General features: G+C 58.8%; 1 protein-coding gene across 1 annotated transcript in view; it reads left to right on the top strand.

The window, feature by feature from the left end:
- Positions 1–8,698, top strand: part of PLEC (plectin) — a 38,349-nt gene extending 29,651 nt beyond the window's left edge. Inside the window, exons 33-36 of the mRNA XM_011975740.1 lie at positions 5–1,111; positions 1,220–2,455; positions 2,656–8,009; positions 8,051–8,698. Of these exons, the coding sequence (XP_011831130.1) occupies positions 5–1,111; positions 1,220–2,455; positions 2,656–7,638 (7,326 nt within the window). The 3' untranslated portion in view covers positions 7,639–8,009; positions 8,051–8,698. The remainder of the gene's footprint in view (positions 1–4; positions 1,112–1,219; positions 2,456–2,655; positions 8,010–8,050) is intronic.
- The last annotated feature ends 13,142 nt before the right edge of the window (positions 8,699–21,840 follow it).

Below are 21,840 nucleotides of genomic sequence, written 5' to 3'. Positions count from 1 at the left end.
ACAGTCCCGGCGGCAGGTGGAAGAAGCCGAGCGGTTGAAGCAGTCGGCAGAGGAGCAGGCACAGGCCCGGGCTCAGGCGCAGGCGGCTGCAGAGAAGCTGCGCAAGGAAGCCGAACAAGAGGCAGCACGACGGGCACAGGCGGAGCAGGCGGCCCTGCGGCAGAAGCAGGCAGCTGATGCAGAGATGGAGAAGCATAAGAAGTTCGCCGAACAGACGCTGCGGCAGAAGGCGCAGGTGGAGCAGGAGTTGACCACACTGCGGCTGCAGCTGGAGGAGACCGACCACCAGAAGAACCTGCTGGACGAGGAGCTGCAGCGGCTGAAGGCGGAGGCGACGGAGGCCGCACGCCAGCGTAGCCAGGTGGAGGAGGAGCTCTTCTCAGTGCGTGTGCAAATGGAGGAGCTGAGCAAGCTCAAGGCACGCATCGAGGCCGAGAACCGTGCACTCATCTTGCGCGACAAGGACAATACGCAGCGTTTCCTGCAGGAGGAGGCTGAGAAGATGAAGCAGGTGGCGGAGGAGGCCGCGCGGCTGAGCGTGGCAGCTCAGGAGGCTGCGCGACTGCGGCAGCTGGCAGAGGAGGACCTGGCACAGCAGCGAGCCTTGGCGGAGAAGATGCTCAAGGAGAAGATGCAGGCGGTGCAGGAGGCTACGCGACTCAAGGCTGAGGCAGAGCTGCTGCAGCAGCAGAAGGAGCTTGCACAGGAGCAGGCTCGGCGGCTGCAGGAGGACAAGGAGCAGATGGCACAGCAGCTGGCGGAGGAGACGCAGGGCTTCCAGCGGACACTGGAGGCCGAGCGGCAGCGGCAGCTGGAGATGAGCGCTGAGGCTGAGCGCCTCAAGCTGCGTATGGCTGAGATGAGCCGCGCCCAGGCCCGCGCTGAGGAGGACGCCCAGCGCTTCCGGAAGCAGGCGGAGGAGATCGGTGAGAAGCTGCACCGCACAGAGCTTGCTACGCAGGAGAAGGTGACGCTGGTGCAGACGCTGGAGATCCAGCGACAGCAGAGTGACCACGATGCCGAGCGCCTGCGGGAGGCCATTGCTGAGCTGGAGCGTGAGAAGGAGAAGCTCCAACAGGAGGCCAAACTGCTGCAGCTCAAGTCTGAGGAGGTACCGCCCCCTCTCCATGCGACAGGCGGGTGGGCCTGGGGATCTGCTTCGGTGGGTGGTGGGTGCTCCCGGGCTGGCGGTCCCTGATCACACCCTCTTCTTCTGCAGATGCAGACGGTGCAGCAGGAACAACTGCTGCAGGAGACGCAGGCCCTGCAGCAGAGCTTCCTCTCTGAGAAGGACAGCCTGCTACAGCGGGAGCGCTTCATCGAGCAGGAGAAGGCCAAGCTGGAGCAGCTCTTCCAGGACGAGGTGGCCAAGGCACAGCAGCTGCGTAAGGAGCAGCAGCGGCAGCAGGAACAGATGGAGCAGGAACGGCAGCGGCTGGTGGCCAGCATGGAGGAGGCCCGGCGGCGGCAGCGTGAGGCCGAGGAGGGCGTGCGGCGCAAGCAGGAGGAGCTGCAGCAGCTGGAGCAGCAGCGGCGGCAGCAGGAGGAGCTGCTGGCTGAGGAGAACCAGAGGCTGCGTGAGCAGCTGCAGCGCCTGGAGGAGGAGCACCGGGCCGCACTTGCGCACTCAGAGGAGGTCACTGCCTCTCAGGTGGCCGCCACAAAGACCCTGCCCAACGGCCGGGATGCACTTGATGGCCCTGCGACAGAGGCAGAGCCGGAGCACAGCTTCGATGGCCTGCGGCAGAAGGTGCCAGCCCAGAGGCTGCAGGAGGCCGGCATCCTGAGTGTGGAGGAGCTACAGCGGCTGGCACAGGGCCACACCACAGTGGACGAGCTTGCGCGGCGGGAAGATGTACGCCACTACCTGCAGGGCCACAGCAGTATCGCGGGGCTGTTGCTGAAGCCCACCAATGAGAAGCTGAGTGTTTACACCGCCCTGCAGAGGCAGCTGCTGAGCCCTGGCACGGCCCTCATCCTGCTGGAGGCTCAGGCGGCCTCAGGCTTCCTGCTGGACCCGGTGCGGAACCGACGGCTGACTGTCAATGAGGCTGTGAAGGAGGGCGTGGTGGGCCCTGAGCTGCACCACAAGCTGCTGTCGGCCGAGCGCGCCGTCACTGGCTACAAGGACCCCTACACCGGGCAGCAGATCTCCCTCTTCCAAGCCATGCAGAAGGACCTCATCGTCCGGGAGCACGGCATCCGCCTGCTGGAGGCCCAGATCGCCACGGGCGGCATCATCGACCCCGTGCACAGCCACCGCGTGCCCGTGGACGTGGCCTACCGGCGCGGCTACTTCGACGAGGAGATGAACCGCGTCCTGGCGGACCCCAGCGACGACACCAAGGGCTTCTTCGACCCCAACACGCACGAGAACCTCACGTACCTGCAGCTGCTGGAGCGCTGCGTGGAGGACCCCGAGACGGGCCTGCGCCTTCTACCACTCACGGATAAGGCTGCCAAGGGCAGGGAGCTGGTCTACACCTGTCTCTTATACACATCTAGATGTGTATAAGAGACAGGGCGGACCCCAGCGACGACACCAAGGGCTTCTTCGACCCCAACACGCACGAGAACCTCACGTACCTGCAGCTGCTGGAGCGCTGCGTGGAGGACCCCGAGACGGGCCTGCGCCTTCTACCACTCACGGATAAGGCTGCCAAGGGCAGGGAGCTGGTCTACACCGACTCCGAGGCCCGGGACGTCTTTGAGAAGGCCACTGTGTCCGCGCCGTTCGGCAAGTTCCAGGGCAAGACGGTGACCATCTGGGAAATCATCAACTCGGAATACTTCACAGCAGAGCAGCGGCGGGACCTGCTACGGCAGTTCCGCACGGGCCGGATCACGGTGGAGAAGATCATCAAGATCATCATCACGGTGGTGGAGGAGCAGGAGCAGAAGGGCCAGCTCTGCTTCGAGGGCCTGCGCAGCCTGGTGCCAGCCGCCGAGCTGCTGGAGAGCAGGGTCATCGACCGCGAGCTCTACCACCAGCTGCAACAAGGTGAGCGCTCTGTGCGAGAGGTGGCCGAGGTGGACACTGTGCGGCGGGCCCTCCGGGGTGCCAACGTCATCGCAGGCGTGTGGCTGGAGGAGGCGGGGCAGAGGCTGAGCATCTACGACGCCCTGAAGAAAGACCTGCTGCCGTCTGACGTGGCTGTGGCCCTGTTGGAAGCCCAGGCTGGCACCGGGCACATCATCGACCCCTCCACCAGCGCCCGGCTGACCGTGGACGAGGCAGTGCGCGCCGGCCTGGTGGGCCCCGAGTTTCATGAGAAGCTGCTGTCAGCCGAGAAGGCTGTGACGGGATACAGGGACCCCTACACGGGGCAGAGTGTCTCGCTGTTCCAGGCCCTGAAGAAGGGCCTTATTCCCCGGGAGCAGGGCCTGCGCCTGTTGGACGCCCAGTTGTCCACGGGAGGTGTCGTGGACCCCAGCAAGAGCCACCGCGTGCCCCTGGATGTTGCCTGCGCCCGAGGCTTCCTGGACGAGGAGACCAGCAGGGCCCTGTCAGCACCAAGGGCCGACGCCAAGGCCTACTGCGACCCCAGCACAGGGGAGCCGGTCACCTACAGCGAGCTCCAGCAGCGGTGCCGGCCCGACCAGCTGACCGGGCTGAGCCTGCTGCCGCTCTCAGAGAAGGCTGCTCGGGCCCGGCAGGAGGAGCTCTACTCAGAGCTGCAGGCCCGTGAGACCTTCGAGAAGACCCCGGTTGACGTCCCCGTGGGCGGCTTCAAGGGCAGGACGGTGACAGTGTGGGAGCTCATCAGCTCTGAGTACTTCACCGCAGAGCAGCGGCAGGAGCTGCTGCGTCAGTTCCGCACCGGCAAGGTCACCGTGGAGAAGGTCATCAAGATCCTCATCACCATCGTGGAGGAGGTGGAGACCCTGCGGCAGGAGAGGCTGTCCTTCAGCGGCCTCCGTGCCCCTGTGCCAGCCAGCGAGCTCCTGGCTTCCAGGGTCCTCAGCAGAGCCCAGTTTGAGCAGCTCAAGGACGGCAAGACGACGGTCAAGGACCTTTCGGAGCTGGACTCCGTGCGGACGCTGCTGCAGGGCAGTGGCTGCCTCGCTGGCATCTACCTGGAGGACACCAAGGAGAAGGTGTCCATCTACGAGGCCATGCGCCGGGGCCTGCTGAGACCCAGCACCGCTGCGCTCCTGCTGGAGGCGCAGGCGGCCACTGGCTTCCTGGTGGACCCCGTGCGGAACCAGCGCCTGTATGTCCACGAGGCCGTGAAGGCAGGCGTGGTGGGCCCCGAGCTTCATGAGCAGCTGCTATCGGCCGAGAAGGCTGTCACCGGCTACAGAGACCCCTACTCAGGCAGTACCATCTCCCTCTTCCAGGCCATGCAGAAGGGCCTGGTCCTCCGGCAGCACGGCATCCGCCTGCTGGAGGCCCAGATCGCCACGGGCGGCATCATTGACCCCGTGCACAGCCACCGCGTGCCCGTGGACGTGGCCTACCAGCGTGGCTACTTCAACGAGGAGATGAACCGCGTCTTGGCGGACCCCAGCGATGACACCAAGGGCTTCTTCGACCCCAACACGCACGAGAACCTCACATATAGGCAGCTGCTGGAGCGCTGCGTGGAGGACCCTGAGACGGGCCTGCGCCTCCTGCCATTGAAAGGAGCGGAGAAGGCTGAGGTGGTGGAGACCACACAGGTGTACACTGAGGAGGAGACACGAAGGGCATTTGAAGAGACGCAGATTGACATTCCTGGCAGCGGCAGCCACGGCGGCTCCACCATGTCCCTGTGGGAGGTGATGCAGTCGGACCTGATCCCCGAGGAGCAGCGGGCCCAGCTGATGGCTGACTTTCAGGCCGGCCGGGTGACCAAGGAACGCATGATCATCATCATCATTGAGATCATTGAGAAGACGGAGATCATCCGCCAGCAGGGTCTGGCCTCCTACGACTACGTGCGCCGCCGCCTCACGGCTGAGGACCTCTACGAGGCTCGGATCATCTCCCTCGAGACCTACAACCTGCTCCGGGAGGGCACCAGGAGCCTCCGTGAGGCCCTCGAGGCGGAGTCCGCCTGGCGCTACCTCTATGGCACGGGCTGTGTGGCCGGCGTCTACTTGCCCGGCTCCAGGCAGACACTGAGCATCTACCAGGCCCTCAAGAAAGGGCTGCTGAGTGCCGAGGTGGCCCGCCTGCTGCTGGAGGCACAAGCAGCCACGGGCTTCCTGCTGGATCCGGTGAAGGGGCAGCGGCTGACTGTGGATGAGGCTGTGCGGAAGGGCCTGGTGGGGCCCGAGCTGCACGACCGCCTGCTCTCGGCTGAGCGGGCGGTCACTGGCTACCGCGACCCCTACACTGAGCAGACCATCTCGCTCTTCCAGGCCATGAAGAAGGAGCTGATCCCTACTGAGGAGGCCCTGCGGCTGCTGGATGCCCAGCTGGCCACTGGCGGCATTGTGGACCCCCGCCTGGGCTTCCACCTTCCACTGGAGGTGGCTTACCAGCGCGGCTACCTCAACAAGGAAACGCACGACCAGCTGTCCGAGCCCAGCGAGGTGCGCAGCTACGTGGACCCGTCCACCGACGAGCGCCTCAGCTACACGCAGCTGCTCAGACGGTGTCGCCGTGACGATAGCACTGGCCAGCTGCTCCTGCCGCTGTCGGACGCTCGCAAGCTGACCTTCCGTGGCCTGCGGAAGCAGATCACTGTGGAGGAGCTGGTGCGCTCGCAGGTCATGGACGAGGCCACGGCGCTGCAGCTGCGGGAGGGCCTGACCTCCATCGAGGAGGTCACCAAGAACTTACAGAAGTTCCTGGAAGGCACCAGCTGCATCGCTGGCGTCTTCGTGGACGCCACCAAGGAACGGCTCTCGGTGTACCAGGCCATGAAGAAGGGCATCATCCGCCCCGGCACGGCCTTTGAGCTTCTAGAGGCGCAGGCGGCCACCGGGTACGTCATCGACCCCATCAAGGGACTGAAGCTGACGGTGGAGGAGGCTGTGCGTATGGGCATTGTGGGCCCCGAGTTCAAGGACAAGCTGCTGTCGGCTGAGCGAGCCGTCACCGGGTACAAGGACCCCTACTCTGGGAAGCTCATCTCCCTCTTCCAGGCCATGAAGAAGGGCCTGATCCTGAAGGACCACGGCATCCGCCTGCTGGAGGCCCAGATCGCCACGGGCGGCATCATCGACCCCGAGGAGAGCCACCGGCTGCCCGTGGAGGTGGCCTACAAGCGTGGCCTCTTCGACGAGGAGATGAACGAGATCCTGACCGACCCCTCGGACGACACCAAGGGCTTCTTTGACCCCAACACGGAGGAGAACCTCACCTACCTGCAGCTGATGGAGCGTTGTATCACCGACCCCCAGACGGGCCTGTGCCTCCTGCCGCTGAAGGAGAAGAAGCGGGAGCGGAAGACGTCCTCCAAGTCCTCCGTGCGCAAGCGCCGAGTGGTCATCGTGGACCCCGAGACGGGCAAGGAGATGTCAGTGTACGAGGCCTACCGCAAGGGCCTCATTGACCACCAGACGTACCTGGAGCTGTCCGAGCAGGAGTGCGAGTGGGAGGAGATCACCATCTCCTCCTCGGACGGCGTAGTTAAGTCCATGATCATCGACCGCCGCTCCGGCCGCCAATATGACATTGACGACGCCATCGCCAAGAACCTCATCGACCGCTCAGCACTGGACCAGTACCGCGCCGGCACGCTCTCCATCACCGAGTTCGCCGACATGCTCTCGGGCAATGCCAGCGGCTTCCGGTCCCGTTCCTCCTCCGTGGGATCCTCCTCCTCCTACCCCATCAGCCCCGCCGTCTCCAGGACCCAGCTGGCCTCCTGGTCAGACCCCACTGAGGAGACGGGCCCCGTGGCTGGCATCCTGGACACGGAGACGCTGGAGAAGGTGTCCATCACCGAGGCCATGCACCGCAACCTGGTGGATAACATCACAGGGCAGCGACTGCTGGAGGCACAGGCCTGCACTGGGGGCATCATCGACCCCAGCACCGGCGAGCGCTTCCCTGTCACCGACGCTGTTAACAAGGGCCTGGTGGACAAGATCATGGTGGACCGCATCAATCTGGCCCAGAAGGCCTTCTGCGGCTTTGAGGACCCACGCACCAAGACCAAGATGTCGGCCGCCCAGGCCCTGAAGAAGGGCTGGCTCTACTACGAGGCTGGCCAGCGCTTCCTGGAGGTGCAGTACCTGACCGGTGGCCTGATTGAGCCCGACACGCCAGGCCGCGTGCCCTTGGACGAGGCCCTGCAGCGCGGCACGGTGGATGCCCGCACTGCACAGAAGCTGCGTGACGTGGGCGCCTACTCCAAGTACCTCACCTGCCCTAAGACCAAGCTCAAGATCTCCTACAAGGACGCGCTGGACCGCAGCATGGTGGAGGAGGGCACAGGGCTGCGGCTGCTGGAGGCTGCCGCGCAGTCCAGCAAGGGCTACTACAGCCCCTACAGCGTCAGCGGCTCCGGCTCCACCGCCGGCTCCCGCACCGGCTCCCGCACCGGCTCCCGGGCCGGCTCCCGCCGCGGCAGCTTTGACGCCACTGGCTCTGGCTTCTCCATGACCTTCTCTTCGTCCTCCTACTCCTCCTCAGGCTACGGCCGCCGCTACGCCTCAGGGTCCTCGGCCTCCGTGGGGGGCCCTGAGTCCGCCGTGGCCTGAGCCTGCCTGCGCCCACCCCGCTCTGCATGCGGCCCAGCCCGGCTCCCACCGAGGCGCTGGGGTCGTTTTCAACGCTTAAAGGTGTCTTCCTCCCAAGTGGTGCCTAAAGTTTAACCAAAAAGACCAGACTAATATATTAATATATATCTGCTGTCCAGACAGCCTGTATCTTGGGGGACAGGGCTGGCCCAGCCCTGCTGGCCGTCTCACCCCCTCGGGTCTCCCCACTCCCCTCTACCTGCCACTCACACAGCCAGGTGCCTTGGAGGGTCCCACGCTGGGCCCCAGCCCACCCTCCTGTCCCCAGGGTTGCCCGTCTGCCTGTCCTAGCTGCACAGGGCAGCTGGGCTCAGCCCCGTCAGTAGAGGGCCCTCAGCCTCTCAGGGCTGGAGCCCTGGGCTGGCGTTTCTGCCCTGGTGTTTCTAGCACTGGCCTGCACGGTAGGCCTTGCTGGGGATGGGGAGCCCCAGTCGGCCTCTCTCCCAGTCTACCCAGAGAAGCCCCTTCCCCATGGGAAGACGAGGCCCTCGGGCCCAGCCCCCACAGTGCTGTCTGACCTGTGCTTTCCAGCTCACCCCCCACACTCACTCCTGAGACCTCTGGCCTCCGGCATCAGCCTCCAGCCTCTGTTCCCCTAGTAAGTGCCTTCCATGTCGGCCTCTAACCCCAGGCCCTGAGGACCCAGACCCGGTGGGGAGACGGACGTTCCAGCTGGCATGGCTGGGAGCTGCAGACCTGCCCTGGTGGGTCCAGGGGCCCCTTCAGCTTGTGGACCCCACCCTGGGGTGCTGCCTGCCCGTCTCTCTCCCAGGGAGTCCCAGCCCACTTTGGGCCCAGGGATGCCGGCCAGGCTCTGTGCTGACCGTCCTGTTCCACCCAGCCCTGGCCTCAGCAGCGACCGCCCCTGCCTCCACCTTCCGAGCTTTGCATGTTCCACTAACCCTGGGCGGGTGGCAGGTGGAGGTGTCAGGCTGCTGGCGCCTCTGCAAGGGCAGAACACTAACCTGACCGTGGGCGGGGCCTTGCGGCATCCGCCCCCAATAAAAGCAATTCCAACCTTCCTGTGCCTCCTGCTTTGTGTTTTTGTCTTGGGGTCAGGTGTGTGTCAGGGACAGGGTGGACATTGCAGCCCCGGGCTCCAGGCTCTGAGCTCAGCCACTATGGCTGGCCAGAGACAGACGTCTGTGTGCAACAGAGACCAGGTGCCAGCAGGAGGGTGGCTGAGAGACCCTGGGCAGAGAGGGCAGTGTAGGGCAGGGTGGTGGCCACACTGAGGCTGGGCCTGCTGGGGCCTGCTGCTGGTCAGGTGCTGACCAGCCCCCCAGCCCCACCCCTGCACTATAAGGGGCTGTTTCTCATCTGAGGCAGGGTCTAGCATGCTCCCATATCAGTCACTGGCTGTGGCCCCCTGGCCTCTGGGGAGGGTGCTACATGGCCCCGGGTCAGTTGGTTCCTGCTGTCCGGGCAGCCCTCCAGAGGAGAGGCCACAGGCAGTGGGCCTAGTGTGAGGGCCTCCACGACAGTCTGCCGTGTCTCTCGGCCCGATGCCCATCACGCGCTGGGGATTCCACCTGGATGGGCTTCTCCAGGCTTCCGATTGTTGGCAGTTTCTGGGAAGACTTAGGGGAGGAGGGAAGTGGGGCCAACCCCAGCCTGCAGCAGCCGCTGGCCCAGGCTCAGCCGATACTCCTGGTTTTTGTTTGTTTGTTTGTTTGTTTTTTCCAGGCAGTCTTGCTCTGTCACCCGGGCTAGAGTGCAGTGTTGTGATCTTGGCTCACCGCAGCCGCCGCTTCCTGTGTTCAAATGATCCTACTGCCTCAGCCTCCCAAGTAGCTGGGACTACAGGTGTGCGCCCAGCTAATTTATGTATTTATAGTAGAGACGGGGTTTCACCATGTGGGCCAGGCTGGTCTCAAACTCCTGGCCTTAAGTGATCCTCCCTGCCTGGGCCTCCCAAAGTGCTGGGATTACAGGCGTGAGCCACCACGCCCAGCCTTCACCCCTCTTCTGCTGGTGGGACCCAGGCCCTCACCCTGGGGTCCGAGTCCTGGTCTTCTCGCTCTTGCAGGGCTCTATCCTCCCCGCCCCGGCCCAGTGGTGGGTGCTCTGCCTGCTGATCCACTGGAACAGGAGCGGCCCCAGCCAGGTGACCCACAGCCATCGAGTGGGGCAGCGCCTCACTCAGTCCCAGGTAGCTGGGTTTTAGGACCTCTGAGCTCTCACAGCTTAGAGTTACAGGGAAAGGAAGCACACGTTGTCAGTGGGTCACTGGGAGCTGGTGAGTGGGCGGCCACTCCTGCCTCTAACTTGGTCCCCAGACCCATGCGGTCCTCTGTGGGGCCATTGAGGACAGGGCCACCACAGTCCCAGAGGGTTGGTGTCAGGACAGTGGCAGCAGCTCTTCCAAGAAGCTCACCGAGGCTGCAGGCTCTGTGGCGCCTGTGCTCCCCCTACACCCCTTTGCCGGAAGCAGTCGGGCCGTGGGGGCCGTTCCACAGGAGCCGGTCTCCCAGGGCAGACAGAGGCACCGTGGGCTGGAAAGGCGGGTCCATGCCTGGAATACCAGCTGTTGTCTTTCCAAGGGGAAGGGGCCTCCAGGGCTGAGTTTACCTCCAAGTGACCGGTTGGTCTGTGGCTGGTTTTGTGTCCAGGGTCCCTGGTGGTCTTTATTGCCAGAGGATAGGGTGTGCTGCTGCCGAGAGGAGCTGGGCTTGTCGTGGGGTGCTCGGCTCCGTCTGCTTCTCCATTGCTCCAGGCGGGAGCCGTGTGGGCGCACCGACACTGCTTCGCCAGCCGTGTCCTTGGCTTGTGGGTGGCTTGGTGCCTGCTCTGCAGCCGGGGCCCCTGGTGAACACCCACAAGTCCCCACACCGGTGTCCACCCGGCAGTTCTATTCCCCAGTCTGTCTTCCAGCCTTGCCCTTCTCAGGCCCTGACCGGCCAGCCGAGCCCTTCCCCAGCCCTGTCCACGTGTGTCCTTACCGTGAGCTGCTCTTCTCTCCTCATGAGAGGCCAGGAGGAGGGAAGTGGGGCCAACCCCAGCCTGCAGCAGCCGCTGGCCCAGGCTCAGCCGATACTCCTGGTTTTTGTTTGTTTGTTTGTTTGTTTTTTCCAGGCAGTCTTGCTCTGTCACCCGGGCTAGAGTGCAGTGTTGTGATCTTGGCTCACCGCAGCCGCCGCTTCCTGTGTTCAAATGATCCTACTGCCTCAGCCTCCCAAGTAGCTGGGACTACAGGTGTGCGCCCAGCTAATTTATGTATTTATAGTAGAGACGGGGTTTCACCATGTGGGCCAGGCTGGTCTCAAACTCCTGGCCTTAAGTGATCCTCCCTGCCTGGGCCTCCCAAAGTGCTGGGATTACAGGCGTGAGCCACCACGCCCAGCCTTCACCCCTCTTCTGCTGGTGGGACCCAGGCCCTCACCCTGGGGTCCGAGTCCTGGTCTTCTCGCTCTTGCAGGGCTCTATCCTCCCCGCCCCGGCCCAGTGGTGGGTGCTCTGCCTGCTGATCCACTGGAACAGGAGCGGCCCCAGCCAGGTGACCCACAGCCATCGAGTGGGGCAGCGCCTCACTCAGTCCCAGGTAGCTGGGTTTTAGGACCTCTGAGCTCTCACAGCTTAGAGTTACAGGGAAAGGAAGCACACGTTGTCAGTGGGTCACTGGGAGCTGGTGAGTGGGCGGCCACTCCTGCCTCTAACTTGGTCCCCAGACCCATGCGGTCCTCTGTGGGGCCATTGAGGACAGGGCCACCACAGTCCCAGAGGGTTGGTGTCAGGACAGTGGCAGCAGCTCTTCCAAGAAGCTCACCGAGGCTGCAGGCTCTGTGGCGCCTGTGCTCCCCCTACACCCCTTTGCCGGAAGCAGTCGGGCCGTGGGGGCCGTTCCACAGGAGCCGGTCTCCCAGGGCAGACAGAGGCACCGTGGGCTGGAAAGGCGGGTCCATGCCTGGAATACCAGCTGTTGTCTTTCCAAGGGGAAGGGGCCTCCAGGGCTGAGTTTACCTCCAAGTGACCGGTTGGTCTGTGGCTGGTTTTGTGTCCAGGGTCCCTGGTGGTCTTTATTGCCAGAGGATAGGGTGTGCTGCTGCCGAGAGGAGCTGGGCTTGTCGGGGGGTGCTCGGCTCCGTCTGCTTCTCCATTGCTCCAGGCGGGAGCCGTGTGGGCGCACCGATGCTGCTTCGCCAGCCGTGTCCTTGGCTTGTGGGTGGCTTGGTGCCTGCTCTGCAGCCGGGGCCCCTGGTGAACACCCACAAGTCCCCACACCGGTGTCCACCCGGCAGTTCTATTCCCCAGTCTGTCTTCCAGCCTTGCCCTTCTCAGGCCCTGACCGGCCAGCCGAGCCCTTCCCCAGCCCTGTCCACGTGTGTCCTTACCGTGAGCTGCTCTTCTCTCCTCATGAGAGGCCAGGGATCGCCCCCACCCCTGACTCCAGGGCCAGCCCGAGTGGAGTGGTCTGACCACCACGAACCCAACCACCATGAAGCAGGCCGGGCTTGACCCCTACCCAGTCACAGGGACCCCCAAGGCTGTGGCCTGACCAGCAGGCAAGCTGGAAGCTGGGCCACCTGCCCGTGCAGCCCTCTGGCTCTCACGGCCGGTGCCCGGCTGTGCACTGCTCCTTACCCTGGATCCTCACTGTGCCGCTGACCTTAGCCTGGGTGGGTCCTGTGGCACTGGCTTCTGGTGGGAGCTGTGGCTACACCATCCCCAGAAACTTCTCTGAACAGTCTGCAGTTCTCTGTTGCAGTCGGGACCTCCTTGCTTCAAAACTTAGGGCCTGTGCTGCAGCTCTTTTGAGCCTTGCTGGAGACCCCTTGACGCATCCTTCCCCACCTGCGGCAGGTACTCCCCGTGCCAGAGCTCTGTTAGCTCACGGGACCTGAGTGGCAGGACTTCATTCCACAGCCTCACCAACTGCGCTACCCTTCCTTTTCCTGGGCCCCACTCAAAACGAGAAGCCTCTGTGCCAACCGATGGAGATCCATATCTGGTATCGTGCCGTGTCTGGCATCATGCCGTGTGTGGTATCGTGCCGTGTCTGGTATCGTGCCGTGTCTGGCATCATGCCGTGTGTGGTATCGTGCCGTGTCTGGTATTGTGCCGTGTCTGGCATCATGCCGTGTGTGGTATCGTGCCGTGTCTGGCATCGTGCCGTGTGTGGTATCGTGCCGTGTCTGGCATCGTGCCATGTCTGGCATCATGCCGTGTGTGGTATCGTGCTGGGTCTGGCATCGTGCCGTGTCTGGCATCATTGTGCCATGTCTGGTATCGTGCTGTGTGTGGTATCGTGCCGTGTGTGGCATCATCGTGCTGTGTCCAGAACCCAGAGGCCTGCCATCTGCCAGCTTTTTCCTGGTGGTAGGAAATGCAAGGCTCAAAGCTCATTCTTGACCTTGAACAGGACGTCCTAACATGCCCAGATCTCTGGACTCCTAAAACCTTCATGACGTGACCAGTCCCTGAATCTTGGCTCAGCCTCTCTCCTGCCCTGGAGTGCCCGTGTCCTAACAGGACGTTCAGAACGCCCGCCACTTCCCGCTTGCCAGGCCTGGTGGGTGCGATGCTGTCAGTAACCGGACTTGTGTTTGTGCTTTGGTCAGTTGTCTGTGTGTCTGCAGGTCTGGCGCCGCTGTCCACCCCGTGTGAGTGGGAACTGCCCTGACCTCTTCCTGGTGCAGTAGAGAGCCCTTTGCCCAGCCAGGAGCCACAGAACACCTTGTGAGGCTGTAAGTCTGCTCCAGGGAAGACCACAGACAGCAAGCGGCTGGAGTCGGCGCTGCCGAGGGATGCTGTGGCTCAGCCACCATCCACCACAGTCCACCCAGCTCTTGTAGGGACCTGACCAGCAAACTAAGTGGGAAGATGGTGACCATCACCCCTGTACCCTTTAGTTATCGGAGGTGTTGCTGTCACTGCTGTTTTGACCAGGATGTCGTGTCGTTTTATTTCCTTGGCTGGAGCTAGGGGTAGTTTCTAAGGCTTCCATTTGTTCTTTCCTACTACGGTGATTTTTACTCCATGGGCCAAAAAGCCCACGTGAGGATTTGCCCACTGTTGAGCATGCCAGTTCCAACTGCACATTCCTGGGCTGGGAAATGATGGGCTGAGGCCTGGGCCAGGACTCTATGTCCTTCCTGACCCCACATTCCCCACCCAGATGAGAGCCTCTGAGGGTGCTTTGCGCCCCAGGTGTCAGCGTCCACTCAGACCCTGATCTGGGCGTCTTCGTCTCCCCAGGGCACAGTTGTCCAGATAAGCATCTTTGGGTCCCTGGGTGAGGGGCTGGGGGGGTCACTGCTGTCCACACTTGGAGGCGTGAGGCCTTTCACAAGGGGCCCTGGCCCCTCTTTCCATTTATGGGTTCTGGCTCTGAGAACTGGCTGACATAAGGAAACAAAGCAAGCAGTTGTGTTTTCCATCAGAGCAGTGGGCCTGGACTCGCTCACTTGTTTTAAAATTCATCGGTGCTGTGGAGCCGTGGACCTGGACTCACTCGTTTTAAAATTCGTGGGTGCTGTGTGCTGAGCCAGTGGTCCTCTGAGTGTGCCTCGGGACCACCTGGGAGCTTGTGAGGGGCAGAGTCTTGGCCCTGGCCCAGACCAACTGAGTCAGAAATCCTGGGCCTGGGGCTCAGCCAGCTATGCTTTAAGGAGCCCTCCAGGGGCTGCCATGTGCCTGAGTGTGAGAACCAGTGTACTGAGCAGCCCCTCACAGGCTGCCCATCTGCGTCTCCTGTCAGGACGCGGCGCTTCATGAGCCAGCTTCATGGGCCCCCGTGGTCGGGGTCTTCTGGCCGCTGCCCCCACCTTCCCTCCCGCTGCCAGCATGTCTCAACAGGTGGGAGCTCCAGCGGTTGCACTGCCATGGATGCCAGGCTGACAGCATCACCAGGCAGTCGGTGGTGTTCTGAGCAACTGTGGCGTCTGTGCCCCAGGACCACGTCTGTGCCCCCTGTCCCAGGCAGGCTCCCCAAGGCGGTGCCTCAGCTACACATGGTTTCTGGAGAACTCTCAGGAAAGGGATGCAACAAGTGGGGAGGGCAAGGAGCTGGCAAAGGGGGCTGGAGCCATAGCCCTGCCCCACGGACATCTGAGAGGCAGGGGCACAGCTCAGAGGCTCTCGCTCCTGCCCAGACATGGGTCTGAGCTGCCTGTGGGGTAGCACATGGTCCTCAGGCATCTCTGAATGAGCAGCTCTTGTCAGCCAAGGGCAGCGTTCTGGAGGAGGGCACAGGTGAGCGTCTGCAGCAGCTGGGGGGTGCACACGGACCCCCAGGGGGATCTTGGAGGATCGGCCACGGCAGCTGCCTTCACGGTGGCCACTCCTCAGCAGCCGTGCCGACGGACCAAGAGATCCTGAAAACTCCTCCGCGTAAATCCAGGTAAAACTTAAAAAGCTTCTCAGGTGCATTCCTGACGTTACCAAAAAGACAAGGAAGCCCCCAGGGCTGAAAGATAAAGGGGGGCCTCAGTGCAGCGGCTGAACTGACACTTCCCGAGGAATTTGCTGATCCTGGAAACCCGAAGCCTAGGGTTTTAAAGGTCCTCAGGAACAGGAGGCAGGGATGCGGGCCGGACAGGCAGGGGCCTCTGTGGCATCCGGATCCTCAAAGGGCTGCACCCAGCAAGAACGTGGGTTCTCCAATGGTCCAGCCACAGAAGGGAAACGCTGGATCCTGCCTGGGCTCTGGCGGTAAAGCGTTTCCACCGAGCTTTACAAATTCAGGCCATCCCCCTGTAGGGTCTGAAGAATCCCGTGTGGAGGGATTACATCACCATGGCCCCAGGTTAGTTGTTGCCTGGTACCTGGCATGAGCCAACATAAACTTATCTGGAGGTCTTGCCCCCAACCAAGGCTTCCCCGGCTTCAGATAAAAGCCCTTGGGCTTTCCAATATGATACAGTCAAAAGTTATAAGACACATGGAAACAAGCGTCATGAACAAGGGCAGAACCGGAACCTGAAGGACGTAGGATACTGGAATTATTCAATAAAGAATACATAGTAAGTATGTTTAAAATGTTTATGACACAACAAATTTATCATGTGAAAAGCAAAATTCTAGCTAAAAAGAGCGAGAAGATTTTAAAGACATTTGATAGAATTTCTAATAATACTAATAATATTTAAAACTCAATGGGCTAGTTAAACAGCAGACTAGTCGTAGTTGAAGAATTGCTGAATTAAAGGGTAGAGCTAAAGAAATTACTCCGAATTTATCCCAGAGATGGGAAATACGAGAGAGGTTAGGAGGCAGAACAGAAAATATCTAGCCTCAGTCTAACTGGAGTTCTGTAAGAAGATCCTGGAATAAGGTGAGCACGTTTTGAAGAAATAGCAGCTGATCATTGTTTTCCAAATAGATTAAAAACATGAACCATTTATCCAACAGGCACGGTAAAACCCAGGGATGGCAAATAAAGCGTCCACATCAAAACACATTGTAGTGAAATTGCGGAAAACCAAAAACCAAAAAAGAAAAAAAGTTTGAAAGCAGCTAGAGAGGAAAGACAGATTCCCTGCCGTTCCCTAAAGGATAACGGACACAACTCATTAGCAAAAGGGGAAGCCTCTTAATGCGTGTTCCGTGAACTAGCAGCGAGGGCCTCACCCTTGAACTTCGGAAATGAAGGCTCTCGAGACCCAGCGCAGACCCACCGTGGAGACAGAAGTGACTCCGTGTTAGGTTCTAATCTACGGTGCAGACTTCTGATGAGCCGCAGTCCCGGGAATGCCCCCTGATTCCTGCCGTATCTACTGTCCTTGGTGTAAGAACATGCACTCGCTATGAATCCTGCCTGTCCATCAAAGCAGCCTTGGTGTTATAACACAGATTACGGGCAATGATGCATTCTTGCCTGTGTGTAGCACGCAGACCCATTCCCTACGAAGCTGAGCCCTGGGTCTGGGGAGCGATGGTGCAGAGCTGCACCTGTTCCACCCACGGCCACATACTCCTGGCGGCAGGTTCCCCGGCACAGCGCCCTCTCCTGACAAACTGAATCTGTCGGTCTCATTCTTTGGTTTCTCAGCTCCGTCCTCACGTGGGGATCGCTTTGCATAAGTGACCCTTTCATGGAAAATGCGCTGATAGAACCTGCATTTTTTATTTTTATTTTTAGATGAATCTCCCTCTGTTATCCAGGCTGGAGTGCTGTGGCACGATCTCAGCTCACTGCAACCTCCCCGTCCCGGGTTCAAGCAATTCTTGTGCTTCAGCCTGCCGAGTAGCTGGGATTACAGGTGCACGCCACCAGGTCCGACTAATTTTTGTATTTTTAGTAGAGATGACCATGTTGGCCATGCTGGTCTCGAACTCCTGACCTCAGGTGAACTGCCTCGGCCTCCCAAAGTGCTGGGATTACAGGCCTGAGCCACCATATCCGTCCAGAACCTGCATTTTTTTTTTAAGAGATGGGATCTTCCTCTGTCATCCAGGCTAGAGTACAGTGGGCCATCGTGGCTTACTGCAAACTCAATGTCCCATTTAAGGAAAAACAATAACAATTCTGTAAAAATGCTTCCAAAAAATTGAAGAAGAGAGAACATCCTCAACCGGGTAAAGGGCATCTATGAAAACTCTACAGGTAACATCATATTTAATGATGAAAAACCAAATGCTTTTCCTTAAGATCAGGAAAAAGGGCAACATTGTATTGAAGCTTCTAGCCAGTGGCAAAAAAAAAAAAAAGGACAGATAAATAATAAATGAACAAACAAACGGCATCCATATTGAAAAGGAAGAAGTAAAACTGTCCATATTTGCCATTGACATGATTGCCCATGTAGAAATCAGATAGAATCCACAGAAAAGTAACTAGAACTGTTGAGTTTAGCAAGACTGTGGGAAACAAGATCAAGATATAAAAATCAGCTGTACTTTTATATTCTAATAATGGACAATTATAAAGTGAAATTTAAAACATCACTTAAAATCGCATCAAAAATATGAAATATGAATAATTCTGATCAGATGTGCAAGACCTGAACACTGAACACGACCAAACATTGATGAGAGAAATTAAACCCCTAAATCCACGTGGAGAGAGATCTTGTCCATGCCCTGGGAGACTCCACTGCTGAGATACAGCCTCGAACTGGAACTGCAGGTCAGTGCAACCCAATCTGAATTCCAGTAGGGTTTTTTGTGTGGAAATTGACGAGCTGATTCTAAAATTAATATGGAAATGCAAAGGACCAAGAGCAGCTAAAACAACCTTGAAAAAGAAAAGTGAATTGAGGGAACATCCACCATGAATTGAGGGAACATCCACCATCTGACTTGAAGGCCTATTGCAAGTCTATTGTAATCAAGACAGTGAGGTATTGATATTAACACAGAAACATAGATCAACGGAGTCCAGAAATAGACCCGTGCGTCTATTGTCATTTGATTTTCAGTAAAGGTACAGAAGCACTTCAGTGAAGCAATAATGATCTTTTCAATATCTAGATGCAAAAAATGAATCTCACGCCATGTACAAAAATTCTCCCAAAATGGATCACAACTGGAATCTAAAATGATAAACCATCTAAAGGAAAACATAAGAGAAAAATCTTTGTCATTTTTGAGTTATATTTCTGAAATATAACACTAAAATCATGATCTATAGAAGAAACAGATCAATAAATTGGACTGCATCAAAATTAGGAACTTACGCCCTTTAAAATACACTGTTAGGACAATAAAAAGACAAGCCACAGACTGGGAATAATACTTGTAAATCACGTAACTGATAAAGAACTTGTATCCAGAATATACAAAGAACCCCCAGCACTCGATAAACAGAAATAATCCAATTTAGAACTAGACAAAAGGTTTCAACGGACATTTCACCAGTGAAGATCTATGGTGGTGAGCAGCACATAAAAAGATGCACAAGAACATTAGTCATTAGGAAGATATAAATTAAAACTACAGTGAGACACCATCGTGCATCCACTAGAATGCCTAAAAATGTTAAAAGACTAAACATATCGAATGTTGATGAGGAGGTAGAGCAGCTAGAGCCCTCGCCCCGAGCTGATGGAAATACCAGTGGTTCAACCACTTTGGAAAAGACTTTGGCACATCCAGGCCGGGTGCAGTGGCTCACGCCTGTAATCCCAGCACTTTGGGGCTCTGAGGTGGGCAGATCACCTGAGGTCAGGAGTTCAAGACCAACCAGGCCAACATGGGGAAACCCCATCTCTACTAAAAATACAAAATTAGCCGGGCGTGGTGGTGTGTGCCTGTAGTCCCAGCTACTCGGGAGGTTGAGGCAGGAGAATCGCTTGAACCGAGGAGGCAGAGGTTGCAGTGAGCTGAGATTGTGCCATTGTGCACCAGCCTGGGTGACAAAACTGAAACTCAGTCTCAAAAAACAAACAAACAAACAACAACAACAAAAAACTTTTACTGCCTTTGTATTTTTCAGGAAGAGGGTAGAGATTTAGATTGAATCTGGACTTTGTCAAATATCCATGTTGAAAATGTAAGAGCAACTATTCAAAGAATGGAGACTCAGTGTGTCTGTCAGTGGAGTCCCAACAGGAAACAGGGTGACTAAGGAATGCTAACAAAGAAAGCATTCACCACAGCGTGGGCAGGGGGGTGAGAGCGGGAAAGGGGGTGGCCCTGCAGGTCGCTGGACCTGCCGGCACTTGCTATCTCAGGCAGATCCTGGTTGAGGGCTGCTGCTTCCCGTTAGGGTAGAACAGGTTTCTCCATTTCCAAGGGGTGTGTGTGTGTGTGTGTGTGTGTGTGTGTGTGTGTGTTTTGAGACGGAATTTCATTTCTGCTTCCCAGGTTCAAGCAGTTCTCCTGCCTCAGCGTCCCAAAGTGCTGGGATTACAGGTGTGAGCCAGCACGCCCGGCCTCCAAGGTATTTTATCTGCTGTGTGTTCACCTGGTTCTGAGAAGTCCCAATGAAACAACTTAATATTACACCTGTTTTAGCTAGTCCTCACTTTGGTCCAGTGTCCAAAGCCCGCCTCCAGAGTTGAATCCTGCCTCCTACCTCAGGAGGAAGGCTGCCCCGACTGCTGGGCCCTGGGGGAGGCCATTCTTTTCTTTTTTTTTTTTTTTTTTTTTTTTTTTTTTTGAGACGGAGTCTCGCTCTGTCGCCCAGGCTGGAGTGCAGTGGCACCATCTCGGCTCACTGCAAGCTCCGCCACTCGGGTTCACACCATTCTCCCAGGGAGAGGCCATTCTTCAGTGCTGGGAATGCACTGAGCAGGGTTGCACACCACAGACAGGAGTGGAGCCCTCCCACCCCAACACACACACAAGGCCAGCCAGCAGTCTGTGTCCTGGGCAGAGGGCGGACGTGGGGAGGGGCAGCCCCTGGGCAGGAGATGCTGGAATTGGGATGGGATCGCACTGGATTTGCAGGTCAGCTTGGGGTGTGATGCGGCGATGACTTTCCATTCATTCATGTCCTCTTCATTTCTTTCTGCAATGTTTTCTAGTCTTAAGTACACAAGTCTTGCCTTTCTTTGGCTATGTTTATTCCTGAGTATTTTATTATTTGCAGTGCTATTGTGCATGGAGTTGTTTGCTTAGTTTCGTGTTTGGATTGCCTACTGCTAGCATGAAATACAACTGATGTTTGTATATTGCGGAGACAGCCCACCGAGCATCGCACCTGTCCTCCAGGGCCTCTAGGGACAGCCCAGCTTGGTGGCCGGGCCTGGGGGACAGACCAGCTTGCCCTCCCTACTGGATCATAGGCAGGCAAGACCCGGGTCTCTGGGCCCCGAGCTCTCATCCCCGGCCTGTTTGCCCACCATGTCCCAGGGACAACACTGTCCACAGGCTCCTCCTCCCTGGACTTGGCATGAAAGGGCTTTCTTGGATCTGGGCCTCAGCTGATTCCAGCCGACCAACCCACAGCTCCCTGGCAGCCCCCACCCTGAACTGGAGTCTCACCGTAACCCCGGGCTGTGGGCCCTGTGGGTGAGAAGAGAATGCTCAGGTTGCTGCAGCTGCTGACCTGGAGACGGAGCCTCTCTCCCGGAGGCATTCATCCCACACTCTAAGGAAAGGGAATGGGCCCCTTGAGCCAGGAGTTGGAGGCGAGGCAGGACACCCAGAAGGGATGGGTGGCTGTGATCCGTGGGAAGTGGCTTCCTGCTCTGCCCCTCTCGGAACAGGAGGCTTTGCCATCCTAGAAGCGCGTTCAGAAGATGGGACGGCTTGAGCTTCCTCAACTCACCCGCTTAAATCCCTGAGTTAAAAAAAAAAAATTAACTGATCATCCTTAGGGGATTCCGGCAACAAGCTTACATTCTTTAAATTGATAAATAAAAGAAAAGAATCAGCTTATTCTGTCTTTCCTATGCAAATGGGCCTCTGAGTAACCAAACAGCACGAGAGGGCAGTTCATTGTCGCCGAAGTTTTCCAACCAATGACCAAAGAAGGCATAGCTGAAGGGATCCACCTTCCGTGCAAGACAGCACATGTCAGCCTCCGAGGGAATGCAGGCCTCAGCCCCGCAGACCTGCTGGAAACCTGGGCAGCTCCACCATGTCCCATCCCAGCACATTTCAGAGCCTTCTGGGGGCAGAGTCTGATCCCCCACCCTGGAGCCCCGCGCGTGTTTGCCGAGGGACTGGAGCCCCGCGCGTGTTTGCTTCAGCCCCCGGGAAGCCACACCCCTGGGGACCACAGCTAAGGGACGGAAAGCCAAGTGGGGCTAGAGCTGGGAAACGCTGAGGCCCTTCCCTCCCACTCTAAAGGGCGGCTGCCTGAGTTCCCCGTCTCCCCTTTCCTCCCCCTGCTCAGGAGTGGGGCTTCTCTTGGGCCTGGTCTGAGGATGCTGGACTGTGGGCGGGTGGAGACATGGGCCTGCCCTTGGCTTCGGGGCCTGGACTCCTGACTAGGTTCCACTCTACCCACACCCCCTCCAGGTCTGCCAGGAAGATGAGGCACCACCTGCCATCTCTGAGGACGGAGGCTGGATGGAGTCCGTTCACCAAGACCAGGCTGAGCAGTGCATGCTGGGCCACACCCCATTCGATTATCTGCTGTCTTACAGCACAATGGGCTCAGAGGCTAGGCCAGCACGAGCAGAGTGACTTTGTGGCTCCCTGGGTGGTTGCAGGAGGGTGGTTGCAGGAGGGTGGCCGCAGGAGGGTGGTCGCAGGAGGGTGGCCGCAGGAGGGTGGTTGCAGGAGGGTGGCCGCAGGAGGGTGGTCGCAGGAGGGTGGCCGCAGGAGGGTGGC

This window comes from Mandrillus leucophaeus, unplaced genomic scaffold (genome assembly GCF_000951045.1).
Source record: "Mandrillus leucophaeus isolate KB7577 unplaced genomic scaffold, Mleu.le_1.0 Scaffold158, whole genome shotgun sequence".
NCBI lineage: Eukaryota > Metazoa > Chordata > Mammalia > Primates > Cercopithecidae > Mandrillus > Mandrillus leucophaeus.
The sequence above is the reverse complement of the archived record's forward strand: the minus strand, read 5'-3'. Positions and strand labels throughout refer to the sequence as shown.